The sequence below is a fragment of the Branchiostoma belcheri genome, unplaced genomic scaffold, assembly GCF_001625305.1.
Source record: "Branchiostoma belcheri isolate BF01 breed outbred unplaced genomic scaffold, Haploidv18h27 scaffold75, whole genome shotgun sequence".
Lineage (NCBI taxonomy): Eukaryota > Metazoa > Chordata > Leptocardii > Amphioxiformes > Branchiostomatidae > Branchiostoma > Branchiostoma belcheri.
In genome coordinates this window covers 696,133-715,331 of record NW_017804409.1, presented here as the reverse complement: position 1 = coordinate 715,331, position 19,199 = coordinate 696,133, and the positions used below count along the sequence as shown (strand labels likewise).

The following is a 19,199-nucleotide window of genomic DNA, read 5'->3' as shown; positions in this document are numbered from 1 at the left end:
ACATACAGTACCATCTATATAGCACTCTGGATAGGTACGATTTGGGGGTATTTCTCGTGCAACGCATCACACCTCAGCGAAAGTAACTATGCCACTGCAGTACAAACAAATTGGGGGTCTATGATCTAATTAAGACATGAAATTATTGAAAAATATTGTGTCAGGAATGCCAGCAGGACAAGGGTTAAAAATTTCACTAAATGTGCGTTTGAGAACAAAGTTATTGCGATAAAAACATCTCTGTAAGCGTATAAAACTATAACATGATCAACCATTGTTCCTTCCCATATTTACCTAATACCAACGATATTATTATGCTAATTTCTGCTAATGTCTTCTTACAAATTCACAAAAACGTATTTTTATTGCATAATTAAAAACATTCACTGAGTATCTGTTTCGTAAACTGGAGAAGTATCCTGGACCTTTTATATAAACTATGTAAATATAAACATAAACAATACAATATTTCAGAGAAGTTCGGCGAATATTAGACTAGCAATACGATATAAGTGTTATTCTTCCATGTGCAAGAGTTAAGTCTTTTCACTGATTGGTGGTTCAATTTTTGTTGAGAAGTTGTTGTATTTTTAACACGTCGAAGTCGTCAATTATAACTAAAGTTTATCAAAGGCATCCTCTACAAATTGTACGTACAGTCAAACTTGCCCAAGCGACCACCTCTATAAGACTGTCTAATGGCGACCGATTTTTCTCGGTTCCGATATTTTTTTCCATAGACGTAAGGGACTTGCCTAAGCCGACCACTTGTACAACGCGACCGCGACCGGCTCCATTTGGGACCGCACATGGCCTATGATTTGCATGCTTGTGTAAACGGTTTTCATGATAACTACCGAGAAATTTGGATGGAATATGCCAGTTTGTCACTAATTTTAACAGTCCTACTTACCCCAGTGCTTAGCAAGTTGGTGGGGCAGGCCAGAAGTTCTCCTGAAGTGGCCAGAAAGCTTCAGTCTCGACCTAGTCTCGTGTTCTCTAAACTAGTAACAGAAGGGCATTCTGTGTGCAATGTAAAATGGCGCCGACTGGGTCACTTCGGGTCAATGGGGTAGTCTATTGTAAAAACGGGTGGGATTTTTTCACAGTTTTGTCCCCATGCTCCAAGAAGACCACCTGTCTAAGAAGACCAGATCCCTGGGTGGTCGTCTTATGCAAGTTTGACTGTACACTGATAATGTCATATTTAATGAGATTTAAACTGTCCAATGGCATGTGTCTATATTACGGAGCTGTTAATATTCATGAGAAGATGTCATGTTCAGGAACTTCCTCCAAGATGGACGCTCAAGCAGATGTTAGGTTGAAGACGTTTTCTGACAGCTGGGCTTCTCTGACGAGCAACCATCCAACTTTCTTCATATCTGCTTAAGTTATAGTTATAGTCGAACTGAACATGAGCTATGATAAGAGACGTCTATAACTGTAAAATAGTGCGGAACATATTGTGCATAGGCATGTGTTCCACTTAAAGGGACATTATGTAACATTTTTGCAACAAAAATAGAAAATTTTTAAACAAATATTTATATGATGGTAATCTACTTCCACTTTTCAACATATTTGTACTATCATCTCACATTTCTGACATTTATGATTGGCGCTAAAACAGCCCACATGAGGCATACCCAATTTGTGGTGCCACTGCAAACTACCAGAATGTAAACATGGCTGACAGCTGTGTATCCAGCTTTTAAACACATATTTTGGCACCTCCACTTTCTGAATAAAACTTATTTGCAATGAGGTTTGATCCAACTTTGTAAAGAAATTACCAGAAAGTTGACTTTTTGTATTGTCCTATTGTCACATAATGCAGCTTTAAGGTGGCCGTTTCATGATGACATAGCCTGGTATCCAGTCTTACGTGATTGGGGGTGTTGGGGGTGTTCAGGCAGGCTGTGCCTTCGGCGGCTCTAATACCTTCCTCCGCCCAGTGAAACAGGCCGTCCCGGTAGGAGTTTTACGCTAATAACAGATGGTATGCTTGGGGATTTGGTTCGCCCCAACACTTCGTGGTAGGGCTAATCAATCTCTCGTGAAATACCCACCGGAAAACCTAGCTGAGGCGGGCGGGGAAGAGCTCCTGCAGCCCCGAGAAAATTTAAAACCCGCCCCTACCACGTAAGACTGGACACCAGGCTAATGATGACATAGTTGTCAGAGAAGCCCGAATCGTCCAACCCAGCATCTGCTTGGAGCCTAGGATGTTCCAAAACCAGCGCTGCTATCTTTTGAACCATGTTATGATCCTCTGTTCGTCCAGTCTCTGCCAGAGATATCTCTCGTTGTCGATGTCGTGCGCGCCGGTTCTCCACTCCGTGAAGTTTTTGAACTTGTCGTCGTAGTAGTGCAGAGAGAACCTCCTGTCGAAGCCGAAGCCGTACAGGTCGACCTCGTCGCACATGTGCACGGCGAGGAAGACCGTGAGCGCGCCGGTGGTCGGGCGGTACGCCGTCCCGTTTAGAAAGTTGACGAAGACGTAGCGCATGAAGTCCGGGTGCACGATCCGCAGGTTGTGCGACGTCACGTTCGGTGGGTTCCGCAGTTTCCTTCAATTGGGAGGAATAAGAAGGAAAGACATTAGAACAAGACAGGATATAGGAATTCTCTTCTTACACCTAATGTTTCTCTGTACGTTTCGATGCCTGTCAGACATCTTCCTCCGAGTTTCTGACCAAAGTACTGCTTCTCTGCTATATGTTATTGTACAACTGGGAGATCCTGGGAGGAGGGGGGATACAAGCCACGTTTGGGATTGTGTTCTCTCCACAAATACGCCACCTACATATAGCGGCGAGAAGCAGTACTCCAGTCATAAGCTCTGCGAAAAATGTCTGACAGGCATCGAAACGTAAGCAGGTGAGAGAAACACTACCGGTTATGTAAGAAGAAAGTCCCTATATCCTATGTTCTACCAACGTAGATTCCTCTCACTTCCTAAGTCTAACCTTTTGACCTGCTCAGTTGGTGTAAGGCGTCCCACGGTTGACCACAGCAAAAACCTCATTTAATATTATAATGACCTACTTGAATATTGTAATGAGCCAAATGCAGTCTTGAAGCTTGTACATATGCAACAGTTTGAGTGATAACCCAGTGCCTCTGCCCCGCCTGCCGTTTTGCATTTGATTTGCGCGCTAATTCCATCCTGTGGAGTTAATTGGTACCCCTCTCTTTTGTTTTCAATTGGCTGATCAAGAGCAGAACGGATGTCAGGCTTGCATAAATACTAGTAACACAGACAAAACAACTGTAAGCAATGATCAACAAGTTCTATTTGAAGCTCTTGCTGTAAGTTACACCACATTTATTCTGATCTGAATCTGGCCCCCAAACAACCTGAAGATATATGTAAGTTACCTCCAGCATGACCTACAAAGGGCCCCTTTAGGATTTAGGGCCACAAATATTAGAACCCATAAAAAAATGGGGATAACTGACAAGGAGAGTGGGCCACAGGGATTCCCTAGTGATTCACTAACAGATAAACATGGCCTCCCGAGCTCACCCAACCATCATGATGGTGATATAACCTCCTTGGTTAAGAGTCGGGAGCAAGGTCGGCTATAGTGTTTGGCTGTGCCAGTTTAGTATCTAAAACATTAGGGTGTGGACAGTACGTTATTAGAAATTATTTGGAACATCTTGGAAAAGGTTAGCCCCAACTATTTCCGGTAAAGCTAATCTCTGCAAATTCACCCAGTATTGACCCGACCGTTCAGACTATATATGCCAGACAGTTCCCAGCCTCAATACACATGCTAGACCCAGTTAATAGACTCGGTTAGACAAAGGAGATATGATATACCAAGAGACCATGGAGTTTGGTTAGACCAAGGAGGTTATATTTAACCTCCTTGGTTAGACCCTGTGAAAAAACTTTCGGAAGGGAAATGCTGTCCCCTGGATTGAGAAGGTAGCCTACATAGCAGCCCTGGTAACAGTCTGGCACCCAGGCTATGAGCCGTATAAACCTTTCATTCAATTGTTGTCAATTTGTTACTGTCTGTAAAACATTTTCTTTCAAGACCTATATTGAAAAAAAGGAAAGCTGGGCCGAGCTGTAGTGAACAATTACTGCGCATAACAAAAGACAGCCAACCTTTTGTCTTGTGGCAAGGGCAAATTACAGATAATTACGTCTCATAGAGGTGCTAAATACACGACTAATTGGCCTACCGACGTGATTGACAGCTAGAATTTGCTAAGAAGGTAAAGATTTATAATCTTAACTTTGAAGCGTTTTGAGGAACTATAGCCATGCCCAGGGAATGTCAGATTCAAAGTATAATGATTTGTAATGTCCTGAACTACCCAAACCTGTTTAGATCCTTTTGCTTATCATGAACTGTCTTTTGATATAGGGCAAGGAAGTTAGGGTTGCCCTAAAATTATGGCATTGAAATGGACAAAAACATATTTCATAAAAATCAGGAATAATATTTCAAATATACCAAAACAGTTTCTAAATGGTGACAGATGTAAGAATGTACCCTCCAAAAAGCGTCTGTCTATGATGTTGGCTATAGTTCCTCGATTTACGTTTTTTGTTGAAGAATTATGCATCATATCAGACATAGAAATATGCAAATATGAGAAATATAACAACATGAAAGTAATATTTCAACACTCAACAAGTTGTATTTTGCCTTTCCCCCAAGTTTGAACCATTTCTGACCAGCTACGGCTGAGTTATGGCATTTTTCCGAAAGGACCTGAAAAATCAGTAAATTGGCACCGTGGGACGCCTTACACCAACTGAGTGCTGTCACTCTGCCTGTCAACCCCCCACCCACGTACTGTCAACCTACATATATGTCGTAGCCCGTCATACGATTTTGATACCGCAGGATTTTCAAGCAGGTTGTGATAGAACCAAACATGAATCTAACACAGCCTTTTCTGTAACACGACAAATTTTGTGCGACAAATACACAACCATCCAAAGAATGTCCTCTTTTTTTGCAATCTTACGACGTTCGTATGACATACATGTATTATGTGACCGGGCTGCACTGAATCAAACGGAATATCCACCCATCTGACTAGCTATACGCCCTTGGCATTTGGAACCAGCACGCGTGCCCGTGCATAGAGATAGATCATGTTTATGCTTATTTTGTGCGACAAATACACAACCATCTTTCTTTTGCGATCGTACTACGACCGCACGGCATGCATGTATGTGACGGGGCTCCACTGAATCAAGAGAATACCCACCCATCTGACTAGCTATACGCCCTTGGCATTTCCAGAGATAGATAATGTTTTACGCTAATTTTGTGCGACAAATACACAACCATCAAAAGAATGAATATGCCCTCCTTTTTCTGCGATCGTACTACGATCACACGACATGCATGTATGTGATGGGGCTAGCTCCACTGAATCAAACGGAATACCCACCCTACTGACTAGCTATACGCCCTTGGCATTTGGAACCAGCACGCGTGCCCGTGCATAGAGATAGATCATGTTCTACGCTTCCAAGGCGGAGTTACTCGGTAATAGACCTCTAAAACACAGGCACCGAGTCAAGCAGCAAGCCCGAATCTGTCATGAATACAATAACCAAAGTTTCTGTACCGAACATCGATTTGACGAGGGTCTCCCCGGGCCAGACAGCGGACAGATGTGGGCGGTGCTTAATGGGCGGAAAGATTTTCAATTTCCTCGCCAGCGCAGCGAGAGATCATTTTCCATCGCGGCACAATGGGTTAGGGATTATTCGGGAGACGATATAGCATACGGTTCCACTCCCATAATTTCAACCTTGGCAAGGAGCGCGGGCAATATCATTTTTGGGCTTCTAAATTAATATCGTTTTATAGCAATTTCGGGGGGAGTATGGTGGTAAATCATGAAAGGAAAATAGTATTGATACCGAGTGAGACTTCCCTTGTTGGGTACAGAGGGAACCTGGTACTACTCTCCAAGCAGAGTTTTGAGTTATTTTGGCGTGTTTTTAGGCTTTTTGTCGGGTTTCTTTTTTGCACTGGATTTTTTAGGGTTAGGTGAAAATATCCAGTGCAAAAAAAGAAACCCCGATAAAAGCCTAAAAACACGTAAAAAATAACCCAACACCCAAATCTCTGCTTGGAGAGTAACCTGGTACCTAACCAGGATGAGTTTTGTAAAGCCTCTGTCACACAGAGCCGAATATGGCCTCCCGAACACTAGCCGAACTCCCCACAACTATGGTTAGGAGTAGGTCGGGAGCAAGGTCGGCTGGTGTTCGGCTACTGTTCGGCTGCGCCAGACGAATGTTTCAATATGTATAAAACATTCGAATGCTGTCGGGATCTTCGGACATGGTGGGCTGGTGGTTGGCTGACGTTCGGGAGGAGGTCGGTGCGTGGTTGGCAGTGAAATTTGACTCAAATTCAACCCATATTCCATCTGATTCGTACAGGAAGATAGTCTACATGTGTGGTCTAAATCTAGTCATCTCCCGAACTTCAGCCAACCTTGAAGTGGTCACCAAATTTTGCAACATTTAGCATTTTCTTTATGTCATACTCTCGGGTGAGTATGACATAAACAAAATACAACACGGTGTATTCCGCATCACCCTCGGTCCCAGACCCTTCCACGGGTTGGCTCTACCTCCGGCCCTCGGGCGATCCGATCCTCGGTCGGGTTGGAACCTCGGGTGATACGGAATACACCGTGTTGTGTTCCGTATCCGTATATATATGAGATGACGTACCAGCACTTTCCTGTCTTGTTAGAACACATTTTCGGGATGACATCTCGGACGATTTTCCCTTCGATGTACTGCAGGTCGTACGTCTTGAATGGCACGTACAAATAAATGGGGTCCTGGGTGGAAACACAAACAAACAAACAAACAATTATAAACAAACAAACATCACGTGTTTTTAAGCACCTGTCACACATAGCCAAATATGAACCCCCAAACACTGCCGAACTCCATCCAACCATGGTTAGGAGTAGGTCGGGAGGTGTCGGGCCATGGTTGGCTGGTGATCGGGAGTATAGGGCAGCAATGATCGGTGCGTGCTCCGGGCTCATATTTGACTCAAATGAAAACTCAAATTCGATTAGATTGGTATAGAAATGTAGGCGTGGTCTAAATCTGGTCAGACGGAAAACGGTTTCTTGTTGGTATACCATAGGCTGGTTCTAGGTATTTCTAAGTGGCACAAAAAATAAAGAGACCCCTAAAGTAGGGACTGTCTCTAGGACCCGTCCACCAGTTTGCTTGTGGACAGATATTTGATTTCATCCGAAGAAAATGCTTCAGAAAATGCGTTAAATGACGTTTCAGAAATTCAGAGGATTTTTTTTATTCAGAAGCGCAGTGATGAATACAAATAAAAGGACATGGACTAAGTGACTGCGAACTCAAGTTAGGTACAACTTATATTCTCGCAGCCACTTTTACAATGGAAAAAAAGCGTTTACAAGACATTTGAAAAACTATGGATAGCATGAGTCAAACTTTCCATCCCAGAAGAGAAGAGTAGGAAAGCATAGCAGGACACATACAACTAGAAGCATTTGTATCTCTGATGTAGTTTTGCGCGGCTAACATAATTTCACAGTTAATGTCATTCGAACAAACCAAACTGCCGGGTTTGAAATTCTGCGGTTGATCAAAAAAGGCCATGGTTGGCAGGTTATTGCTAGGTTCGGAACCCGGAAACACACAATTTTTCCCAGGCCTCACGATTGCACCGTGAGCGTGTGATATAAAGGCTATCTCTACCGCATCTCACATTAGTCAGTGTCCAAAGGCAATTACAGAAAAGGAAGATGATCAAATCGGGTAATGCTACTTAATACGTTACCCCGGAATACTAATACTGCGGAAGTACCTTTATGTATCTCGGCAATTCATATCAAGCATGCTATTGTTGTAGATGGACGAGTTACGACCCAGGGAGGGGTTATAGGGACGCAATATGTCGTTTGGGATTGTCAGACGGAAATGGGAAACACGGCCAATGGTCCGTGAGAGGTGATACCTCATAGCCTCCACCAGGCCTTTCTACGGGAATACGGATCGTAGGATCGTAGTGCTTGACCAAGAGGTACCGGGTTCGAGTCCTGACATGCCACCGATCTTGTGCCTTGGCCTTTCTACGGGAATACGGATCGTAGAATTCGGCAAAAAAAAGAGAGTAAAATTGGCCAAGGGAGTCCGGCCGCGGGAAGGTAGTTTCTTTCCCTGTCAAACCTACAAGGCTGTGGGGTCGTGTGGCGTAGCGGTAGCGCTTTCGGCTCAGGACCTAGAGGTCCCGGGTTCGATCCCCAATGTCCCATGTCACCGATCTTGTGCCCTTGGGAAAGGCACTTTACACGACTTTCCTCACTTCACTCAGGTGTAAATGACTACCTTGCTTCGGTTAGGGACGTCCCTCGGATAGGACGTGAAATGGAGGTCCCGTGTTTGGGGACAGCCACACCCCACGCACGTTAAAGAACCCACCACACCTTTCGAAAAAGAGTAGGGGCATGCCCCGGTGTGCGATGGTACAAATTCTACAATCCGGAGTCTTGCCAAGAATTGGCATGCCAGAATGATCAGTATGGTGATCGTGGGCATAACACACGTGACTCCGTGAGCAGTTTATCATAGGTTGCAGAAAGTCTGTGGCGCCCCCCGTCTCTGTTGAGGGATGGTTGTAATGCCCTGATGTAGATGGCCTCTTTAATCCCTCGTGCAAAGAAGACAGGGGGCGCCACTGACTTTCTGCAACCTATGACCCACTGCTCACGGAGTCACGTGTGTTATCTGCGTGACGTCACGGAAGCGGTGGATTGTTCATTCCTTGACAAAGACTGGAGTTGTACAGTCAAAAATTTCCAATTTCTTGTGTTGGAAATTACAGTTTAATCTTGCTGCATAATGACTTCTACCAACACAGATGAACTTTCAAGATAATATAGCCAGCGTAGTTAGTCTGATAGAGACTAGATACCTCACCTGGTGAGCCACTCGCCGCACGTCTTCGGACTCTGGGAAGAAGACGTAGAAGTCGGTCTTGTTCCCAACGTCCTCTGCGTACTGCTGGTCGATCCTGGCATGGTTTACTCTGAGGGTTTAGAAAAAGAGAGAAAAGACACCCTCACTACAAGTGGTACTGTTCCAATGTCACGTGGTCACCGCAAATGATTGCCTAGATGTGATGATCTGTTTTCTGCCCATGCCATCTTGTTTCACGTAAAATAAAATGTGAGACTTTTTTGGCAAGGGAGGAATTTTATAAAGAATTTGTGTCAAATAACTGTGTTAGTTGGATAGGCTATATGATAATAACGTTAATGTCCCGCCTTATCATCGGTGTATATGGTGATATAATCCCTGGTCAGGTGCGATAACCACCTCATAAACCACCTCGTTCGCTACACTCACTTGGTGGTTTATTCGGTGGTTATCGCACCTGACTAGGGATTATCTCACAATATACACCTCGGGGCGGGACATTAACCCTATATTATTCTATCCTTTTTTTTGGTACTTAGTTCAATAATTGTTGCCGTACATTGTACCATGTGCAATTGTCGTGCAATAAAGTTATTCTATAATCAAATCTGTCCATTCACCTTTTCCTGAGTCACAATTTACCTTAGATTCGTTGTTATGATTGGTAAATTCTTCTTTTGATTTGGAAACTACGCGAATTGATCTCTTTTCAGCTTAGATTTACACACTATTGAAAGGTTATCACACGTAATCAGATTATTCAGGAGCTATACCATGCACATGTAATTGAATTACATAGCAGTAGAGGGTAGCATTGGGAATCAATACAGAAAGCGTACTGAATGGGGAAACAGTCGGGATAGCTATTGTGTCGTTACGTCAAGCGTGTACACGCCAGACTCCATTGAATCAAATAAGGCTACAGCAAGTAAATTTTATGGATGACATCCTTCGCAGATTCCAAATCTAATGCGAGCGGGCGAAAAAAAAAACAAGACGGGCCGAAAAAAACAAGGTTTCTACATTTTAGAATTTTGACTCAATCATTGTACAAATGGTTTTGATTCAGTGGGAACATCACATATACACAGCCAGCATCACATATCACTGCATCAAAGTAAGAAACAAAACATTAAATCAGAGCCTTTTCTTGTGTTTCTCCATAGTTATCTGCCATCCACCTTCCGGCATGACAACAGAAATCTTTGCCCATTTTCGGCATGTTGACTACTGTCAGAAGGCAACAAAATTTCTTGTTTTTCTCTCTCCGAAATCAGGCGAAAATTAATGCGCGCGCTGATGTCATCCATAAAAATTACTTGTTGTGTCCTATCGGTGAAGCCATCCTTTTCATAGTAAAAGACTACTACCGTGCGAGACACCTAGCCTCTACCAGGCTTCGGAAGACGGATGGAAAGCCTAGAAATTGGCCAAAAAAGAGATAGCATTTTGCCCCACCCTTTCCAGCCGTCTCCCAAAGCCTGGTGGAGGCTACGAGACACCCTCAAAAGCTGCAACGTGGTCTTTATTTTTCATAACTGTTTCTAAAGTTAGAAAAAGACGTCTATATGCAAGTCGGTACTCTTGCTTCAAGTCAGGTACAGGATCTTAAGTCCGTTTAAATATTTCAACCTTGATGTAATTGAGATAACCTATTGTAAATTTTATGAATATGGCTAGATTATACAAAACTCTCTGAAAATTATGTTTTTCTTACCTAAATACTAAGTCATGCGCGTTGATCTCACCACCTCTTCGGGAACCCTTTAATATCCCTCCGCATCCGACCACAGCACACCTCAGGCACTGCTTTCTCACTCCGCGGTAGACGCCAATGTGGTCCATATTATGGAATATGCTGTCAACGACTATATCAAAAGACATAATATTACTTCAAAGAACACCCGAACATATAATTTTAGTAAGAAGCAAGCAAAACAATTACTTGAAACAAAAAATATTTTGTTTTTTCGTGACGTTCATGTTCTAGGTCTGTTTTTGGGTTTTGGGGAAGTGTTGGAACTGTGGAAGGGATTCAACGATGTAATTTGATCGGGTATTACACAACTTCCTGAATTCCTCCACATACCGCCCCCTTACTCCAACTCGATCCATGCTGCTGGGTCACCTTCAGGCGCGTCGACCTCCCTAGCAATCAACTGTCAAAAATCATCTCCCCACCTTGCAACCGAAGTATAACTAGGACAGAGACACAAATCCGAAACTCAGCCACCCGAAGCAATACTTCCGTGCCCAGTAGTAACAACAACAAAAACAACAATAGAAACAACATCAAAGTGCCTATGCATGCAGTTGTGTTCATTAAGAAAAATAAACTGTTCTCCAACTCAAAAAGAAATTATTAAACTCACCAGAAATTTTCGACTGAATCGTTTAGTCTTTATCAGCTTTATGACCCAAGTACTGTGGACACGTGACTTTTAGCCACGTGTGACGTCAGCACTGGGTCAAAGTTCGTCGGAAGTCGGTACCGCCCCCCGTCACGGTGACAGCGATTCAGTTGAAAATTTCTGGTGAGTTAATTTATTTTTGAGTTGGAGAACAGTTTATTTTTCTTCAAACAAAGTGCCTATTCTACATATACTCACGTGTTTTATTCTCTCTTTTGTACCCGAACGGTAGTGAGTAGAACTGTAGGTCCAAGAAGTTCCTCGGTTCGACGTCACTCAAATCCATCAACATCTTGACGTCATCAACGTACCTCTCCCTGAACCAATCAGCTTGCTCGGCTCTGTTGTGGAACCCGGTCGGACATTCCTTCAGGAGACATTTAAAAATGGAGGTTCTCATGAAAGTTCATCTGTGTTGGTAGTAATCATAGTAAAACGTTAAAGTTTATTCCAACACACAGTTTACAGAGAGATCAGCGACCACTGTCGCCTTCATCAGGATAATTAATGTCATTAAGGAGGCCATATATATCAGAGCACTTCAGCCTTCACTTAATAGAGACGGTGGACGATATAAACTCCCTGGTACTTTTGATTAATTGCTTACGTCACGTATCAGTAAAGTCTCGTGTGAATAAGGTCACGTGTTTGTAAACCGTAATTCTCGCGAGATCACGTTGTGAAGTGATTGGTCATTAATTATCCTGATGAAGGTGACAGTGGTCGCTGAAGATTTGTTCTCTCTGTAAACTGTGTGTTGGAATAAAGTTCAACTTTTTACTATTAAAATGGAGGTTCATTGCAAGTGTAGGATGAGCTTCTATAAAAAATAAAATCTTCATTTTAGTCGAGAATAAGTATTAAGACATCAAAACAAGAAATAGCAAGATTGGTCTACCGGAAATGTCAAATGACATATATAAACACTGCCTGTGATTACATGAAATAAAAAACTATATCATAGACATTGGATTGCCATTTCTCTGATTACTAGTATATGACTCCATCACTAATACCACCAGTTTGTCTCATTTTACAATGATATGCCATTTGTAATCATTATATCCAGACTTCCCAATTAAATGATAGTAATATTGATATCTCTGAGCCTAGTTTTGAGAGGCTTAAACTACACTATGGTGTTTTCAATACTCCGTAGCACCTAGAAAATATAATACCAGCATTTACTGTAAAAATTAACGATTTCGTAGTTTTAAGAGGTTTAAATTACACTATGGTGTACCCAATTTTTTGTAACTCCGAGAAAATGTAATGTTGTCATTTACTGTAATACATTAAGGACTTCGTAGTTTTGAGAGGTTTGAATTACACTATGGTGTTTCCAATTTCTGTAGCACCTAGAAAATATAGTACGAGTACATGCCTAATTTCTGTAGCACCTAGAAAATATAGTACATGTACTAGCATTTACTCTAATAATTAAGGACTACGTAGTTTTGAGAGGTTTAAACTACACTTTGGTGTTCCCAATTTCTGTAGCTCCTAGAAAATATAGTACGAGTACATGCCTAATTTCTGTAGCACCTAGAAAATATAGTACATGTACTAGCATTTGCTCTAATAATTAAGGACTTCGTAGTTTTTAGACGTTTAAATTACACTTTGGTGTTCCCAATTTCTGTAGTACCTAGAAAATATAGTACGAGTACATGCCTAATTTCTGTAGCACCTAGAAAATATAGTACATGTACTAGCATTTACTATAATAATTAAGGACTACTAGTAAGTAGTTTTGAGAGGTTTGAATTAAACTATGGTGTTCCCAATTTTTGTAACAGCTAGAAAATATAGTACGAGTACATGCCCAATTTCTGTAGCACTTAGAAAATATAGTACATGTACTAGCATTTACTCTAATAATTAACGGCTACGTAGTTTTGAGAGATTTAAATTACATTTTGGTGTTCCCAATTTCTGTAGCACCTAGAAAATATAGTACGAGTACATGTCTAATTTCTGTAGCACATAGAAAATATAGTACCAGTACATGCCTAATTTCTGTAGCACCAAGAAAACATAGTGCGAGTACATGCCTAATTTCTGTAGCACCTAGAAAATATAGTACGAGTACATGCCTAATTTCTGTAGCACCTAGAAAATATAGTACGAGTACATGCCTAATTTTTGTAGCACCTAGAAAATATAGTGCGAGTACATGCCTAATTTCTGTAGCACCTAGAAAATATAGTACATGTACTAGCATTTACTCTAATAATTAACGGCTTCGTAGTTTTGAGAGGTTTAAATTACACTACGTTGTTCCCAATTTCTGTAAGTAGCTTCGGGGAAATCTAATGGCGGCAGTTACGCAGGTTGCTTGAAGCAAAACCTTTTCCTGTATCGTTCTGACTAGAATTGGAATAGAGCTGAGAAGTCCCCCGGGTTGGAAACGCTCGTGTGGCGAAGCGCCTTTTATATCCGCGACAAAGCCGAACCGTTTCCTTGCGGGGACAGTATTTGTAATGGGATTCCCTGGAAGAAAATGAAGTTCACAGAAAAGCCGGGAAAAACTCCATTAGGCCACAGCAAATAATTTTTATGGATGACATCAACGCGCAAATTCATTTTCGCCTGATTTTGAAAAAAAAAACAGCAAGAAATTTTGTTTCAGCATGAAAGTTCATCTGAGTTGGTAAATTACATTATAAAAAATTTAAACCGGGACGGGGGGCGATATCGACTTCAGACAACCTTTGACCCTTTGCTGACGTCACACGTGGGAAAAATCACGTGTCCACAGCATTTTGTTCAGATAGCTGAGGAAGACTGAGTGATTCAGTCGAAAATTCCGGTGAGTGAAATTTATGAGTTGGAGAACAGTTTAAATTTTTCATAAGAAATTTTGTGGCCTTCTGACAGTGGTCTACATGCCGAAAATGGGCAAAGATATCTGTTGCCATGCCGGAAGGTGGATGGCAGATAACTATGAAGAGAGGAGACAAGAAAAGGCTCTGATTTAATGTTTTGTTCCTTACTTTGATGCAGTGATATGTGATGCTGGCTGTGTATATGTGATGTTCCCACTGAATCAAAACCATTTGTACAATGATTGAGTTAAATTGTAGGGACCTTGTTTTTTCGGCCGCCTTGTTTTTTTTTCGCCCGCTCGCATTAGATTTCTGTATCTGTATCAGTATAGCCGGTATAACCGCCCTTCGGTGTAACACACTAGCTTCGCGGCGGCAGCTAGCTATATCACACCGAACGACTTGTTACACTCAATCTTTGCACATTTTGTTTAAAGCTTTCTAGTGATGATGCCCCAACTATGCTTGGTGGCAACGAGTTGCAATCTACGATAGTTGTTGGGAAATACGAGTTTTTGAACACCTCAATTCTTGGTTGATAAGTCTGATATTTGAAGACCCAGCTATTTCTTGTTCTCTTCTGGACCGGTATTAGGTACTTAGTAGTTGGGACGTCCACCAGTTTATTAGTCATTTTGTACATCATGCATAGTCTGGACATTTTTCTTCTGTCTTCCAGTGAGACCAAATGTAGGTTTCTTTTCATTCCGGTGACACTAGAACCTATTTAATAGTTGTTCACACAGAATCTTGCAGCTTGATTCTGTACCCTTTCAAATTTGTCTTTGTCTTTTTGGAATCTGCGGAGGATGCCATCCATAAATTTTACTTGCTGTGGCCTTAGCAAGTCTATTTTAGGAAGGCGTTGCGTTCATGGTTCTCCTGTGCTCAGGACCTTCCGGCAGGTCAAAGCTCCAGAACGGAAAACTCCGGAATGAGTTGCACTTACCGGAGTGATTGACGGGCCCTGGGGGAGAATACGCCAAGTACTAAATCTGAATTCAAAATGATACAAGACACACTGGAGGGGTGGATTTTTACCGCTTAGGTTTTGATGTATGCGCGAGCTTTGCCGATGTCTGTAAGGTTGGAGGACGAGACGGAGAAGGATTACTGTGATGGCCGGCTTAGAATCCTACAAACACCGCCGGCTGGACTAATGGCGCTCAACTAATGGAGCACATGACCAAACAGGACAGGTGTGTCAAGGATGAGGTCTTCAGAGGATGTTGCGGTAATCAATTAAGCAAGGGGATGCTTCTGGCCACGTCAACAGTTTGTTACCAGGAAGTTGGAGGTGTCAAGGTGACTTGGCGAGTGTCAAGGTGACTTGTGAAGATATAGGGGGCAGGCCAAGGGTTCTGGCCAACGGTACTTTCTTAGATAAAATAGGAGTCTTGAAGGTGAGTGGTCATACCATTCAGGTGTGTTACGTGGCGACCACTTAAGTAAAAAAGAGGAAAAAGAAGGACCCGTCAACCCACGTTGAACCGGGCCGGTGGTAGGTATCGACTTCCTGGCACCTTTGACCCACCCGTGACGTCACACATCCCGACGATCATTGTGCGTCAGGTCAGTGGGTCAAAGTTCATGATGAAGGACGATTTGTACGGTCGGAAATTCGCGATTGTGTGTTGGATAAAAGTAGCAAAACAACAACAACAACATAAAACGTTGTACCAATTAGTTTTCTTCTCTATTCTATTCTATTCTATTCTATTCTATTCTGCTCTGCTCTGCTCTGCTCTGCTCTGCTCTACTCTACTCTACTCTACTCTACCCTGCCCTGCCCTGCCCTGCCCTGCCCTGCTCCGCTCCACTCCACTCCACTCCACTCCTCTCCTCTCCATTCCATTCCATTCCATTCCATTCCATTCCATTCTATTCTATTCTATTCTATTCTATTCTTTTCTATTCTATTCAATCTCAATACAACGTTCCACTTACCGAGGGCAAACGCCTGGCGTCTCTGGTGAATGGATAAGTTCCTATCTTCACTTTTTCCAGTCTCTTGGGCAGGAGGTTTTCTAAGACATTCATGTCGTTCATGACTTCTCCCAGGGCGTCTCCGTTTTTCTCCTCCTGTGCACTTCTCACCACTGAGTAGATCATGTCCACAGTGTCCCTCGCGTCTTTCCCCTGTCTTTGGTGATCGTCGATCAAGTTTAGGATATCGTTGATCATCTTTCTCGACTCCAGGTCGTCCCTCTTCTTGTTCCCCGTCAGGTCGTAGCCGAGCAGGTCGGCGATCCTGTGAAGCTTGTCGGTGTCGGTGAGCGGTCGCGCCGTGGTGCTGCGAATGTCTCTCAACATGCGTACGGGTCTCCACTGGTTGTGTGGAGCTCTCTGTGAGTTTGCGCCGTAGTCCAGTCGAGACGAGCGCGACTTTGAGAGTATTTGCATGGTGTCCGGGTGGATAAGAAAACACGTCACGAGAAATAGAATCAGCAGAACCCCGAGGTAGAGATAGGCCTCCTTGTATCGCTTTTTAATCCACAACATCGTGAGGTCAGAGATGTTCTTGTTGTTTTTCAAGTCATCAAAAAGCAGGTTGTGTTGTGATCGCAGCTTTGTTGACCCATGCGACTGGCTTCAATGGCGATCTGTAACACACATAGAACTTTATTGACACAACAAAAAGTACAGCGACTTTCGTAAGGTCTAAAACTGCTGCATGTAGATATACAGACAAATATATGGGTGCAACGAAATTAAACTACGTACAAAACTATAAATGAGTCAACTAATACTACTTGTTCCAAGGTCTAAACATGTTTTGATATATTTACCTATTTGTACACAGTAAACACATGAGTTACGATGTAGGTGAGCATTTCCATAAAGAAATTGAAATGAATCAATAAATCTAAATGAGAGACACGCAATTGGTTCAAAAATGGCTAAGAAATCCTCTCACACAGGTCACTTTTTTTTCTTCAAAAAAACAAACGTCTTCTAAAACGATAGATTTTTTTATGGGGAGAAGCCCTAATGTCCGCTACAGTCCGCCTCCCAAACCCAGGCTACCATGAGTATTGTCTATTGTCCTCTGCGTTGACAAAAAAACATGACCGTGCCGTCACTGTGTCTTGTGTTAGATGTTGGAAGCATACAATTCTGTAACATTTCTAAGTCGTTGGTTTATGGGAAGGCCTTTCGTGGCTTCGTTGCGCGCCCTCCAGTCTAGACACTTTCCATCTTAGCATTGTTTGATAGATCTTGATTTCACCTGTGGTGTATAGAAGTGTAAAGCTGTTGCAGGCTGAGTACGTAATAATTACCGTCAGGGTAAAATCATAGAAGTTCCCACCAACTTAACGGAGATGTGGCCGTGGGGTCGTGTGGCGTAGCGGCAGAGTGCGCGACTCGGAACCTAGAAATCCCGGGTTCGAGTCCTGCCATGCCACCGATCTCGTGCCCTAGCTTGGCAAAGGCACTTTACACGACTTTCCTCACTTCGCTCAGGTGAAAATGAGTATTGTCCTGTCATGTATTTGAGTGTGCCGTCACCATGTCTGGTGATAACATGTTGGAATAAAAAAAAACGGAGATGTGAGAAGAATACTAAGCCTGCACTTCCAGTAACCATTTTCCGTCAGAATTTTGGGAATTTTTGCTCCATGAGGATCTATATACACTGAGATAGTGTGGTTTCAACTTAATATGTATATAAATGGTTAGAATATTGGCTTTGAAAAAAATCTGGTTTACAAGCCCTAAAAACTGCTGCACTGGATGCCTTTAAGGCATTACCATTTCCCACCATGCTCTATCTATATCTCCTGACAGCTTTAAGACTCCGAATCCCGCTGAGACGTGACATCACTTCTTGCGATAACCTTGGGGAAGGTTCTTAGGTCCACCTACTCTCATTACACTGCCTTCCTGCTGGGGCACTTAGCTTAAAAACGCTCCGAGGTCGTCTCACAATCATCCATAACAATATCTGGCGTTTTTGTACCCCGCCATATATATATGGCCCTTGGTTGATTTTTAGGGTACCACCCAGAAAATAAAAGACTCATCTTGGGACTTGTTTCTGCAGTTTGAAAAGCCCAAATTATGAAATACTGACTCAAATGTGCTAATGTGAAGCAGTATGTGTCAATATCACAAAGATTGCCTTATTCAGAATATTTTCAATTTTGCTGCCCTGAAATCGCATTGGATGCCCAACGCGATTTCAGAGCAGTAAAGTTGGATGTTTTCCAAGTCAATTTTCTAGTCTTTTATTCTTTAATGTGTAGTAAGCTATAAGTTGAATCAACCTCGCCAACAGCATAACTGATATCTTCGAGGTAAAATCGGGATGTCGCTGACGGAAAACGGCTGTTTTTTTCCATATCGTAGGTTGTGCTCGGTTTTGGATAGTCCATACGTATCCAGAACCGTGCTTTATCCAGAACAATGCTCAGGCACGATTCTGGATAGTCCATACGCAATCAGAGCCGTGCTTTATCCAGAACCATGCTTAGGAACGATTCTGGATATCGACAGCTCATGAACATCCAAAACCGAGCTTTATCCAGAACCATGATCAGGTACGATTCTGGATGGTCAATGCGTATCCAGAACTGTGCTTTATCTAAAACCATGATCAGGCACGATTCTGGATAGTACACGCGTATCCTTTACCGTGCTTTATCCAGAACCACGGTAAGGTACGATTCTGGATAATCCATGCATATCCAGAACGGTGCTTTATCCAGAACCATGCCCAGGCACATTTCTGGATAGTCCATACGTATCCAGAACTGTGCTTTATCCAGAACAATGCTCAGGCACGATTCTGGATAGTCCATACGCATCCAGAGCCGTGCTTTATCCAGAGCCATGCTTAGGAACGATTCTGGATATCGATAGTTCATGCACATCCAAAACCGTGCTTTATCCAGAACCATGATCAGGTACGATTCTGGATAGTCCATGCACATCCAGAACCGTGCTTTATCCAGAACCATGATCAGGTACGATTCTGGATGG

The 19,199-nt window shown here is 42.7% G+C and overlaps 1 protein-coding gene across 1 annotated transcript in view; it reads right to left on the bottom strand.

Moving 5' to 3' along the window:
* Positions 1 to 2,060: 2,060 nt before the first annotated feature.
* The window catches only part of LOC109485424 (CMP-N-acetylneuraminate-beta-galactosamide-alpha-2,3-sialyltransferase 1-like), an 81,959-nt gene continuing 64,820 nt past the window's right edge, over positions 2,061 to 19,199 (bottom strand). The window contains exons 2-7 of the mRNA XM_019789031.1: positions 16,164 to 16,819; positions 11,587 to 11,755; positions 10,695 to 10,845; positions 8,978 to 9,086; positions 6,734 to 6,846; positions 2,061 to 2,573 (exon numbers count right to left, since the gene is read on the bottom strand). Coding sequence (XP_019644590.1) covers positions 2,249 to 2,573; positions 6,734 to 6,846; positions 8,978 to 9,086; positions 10,695 to 10,845; positions 11,587 to 11,755; positions 16,164 to 16,718 — 1,422 coding nt within the window. The 5' untranslated portion in view covers positions 16,719 to 16,819 and the 3' untranslated portion in view covers positions 2,061 to 2,248. The remainder of the gene's footprint in view (positions 2,574 to 6,733; positions 6,847 to 8,977; positions 9,087 to 10,694; positions 10,846 to 11,586; positions 11,756 to 16,163; positions 16,820 to 19,199) is intronic.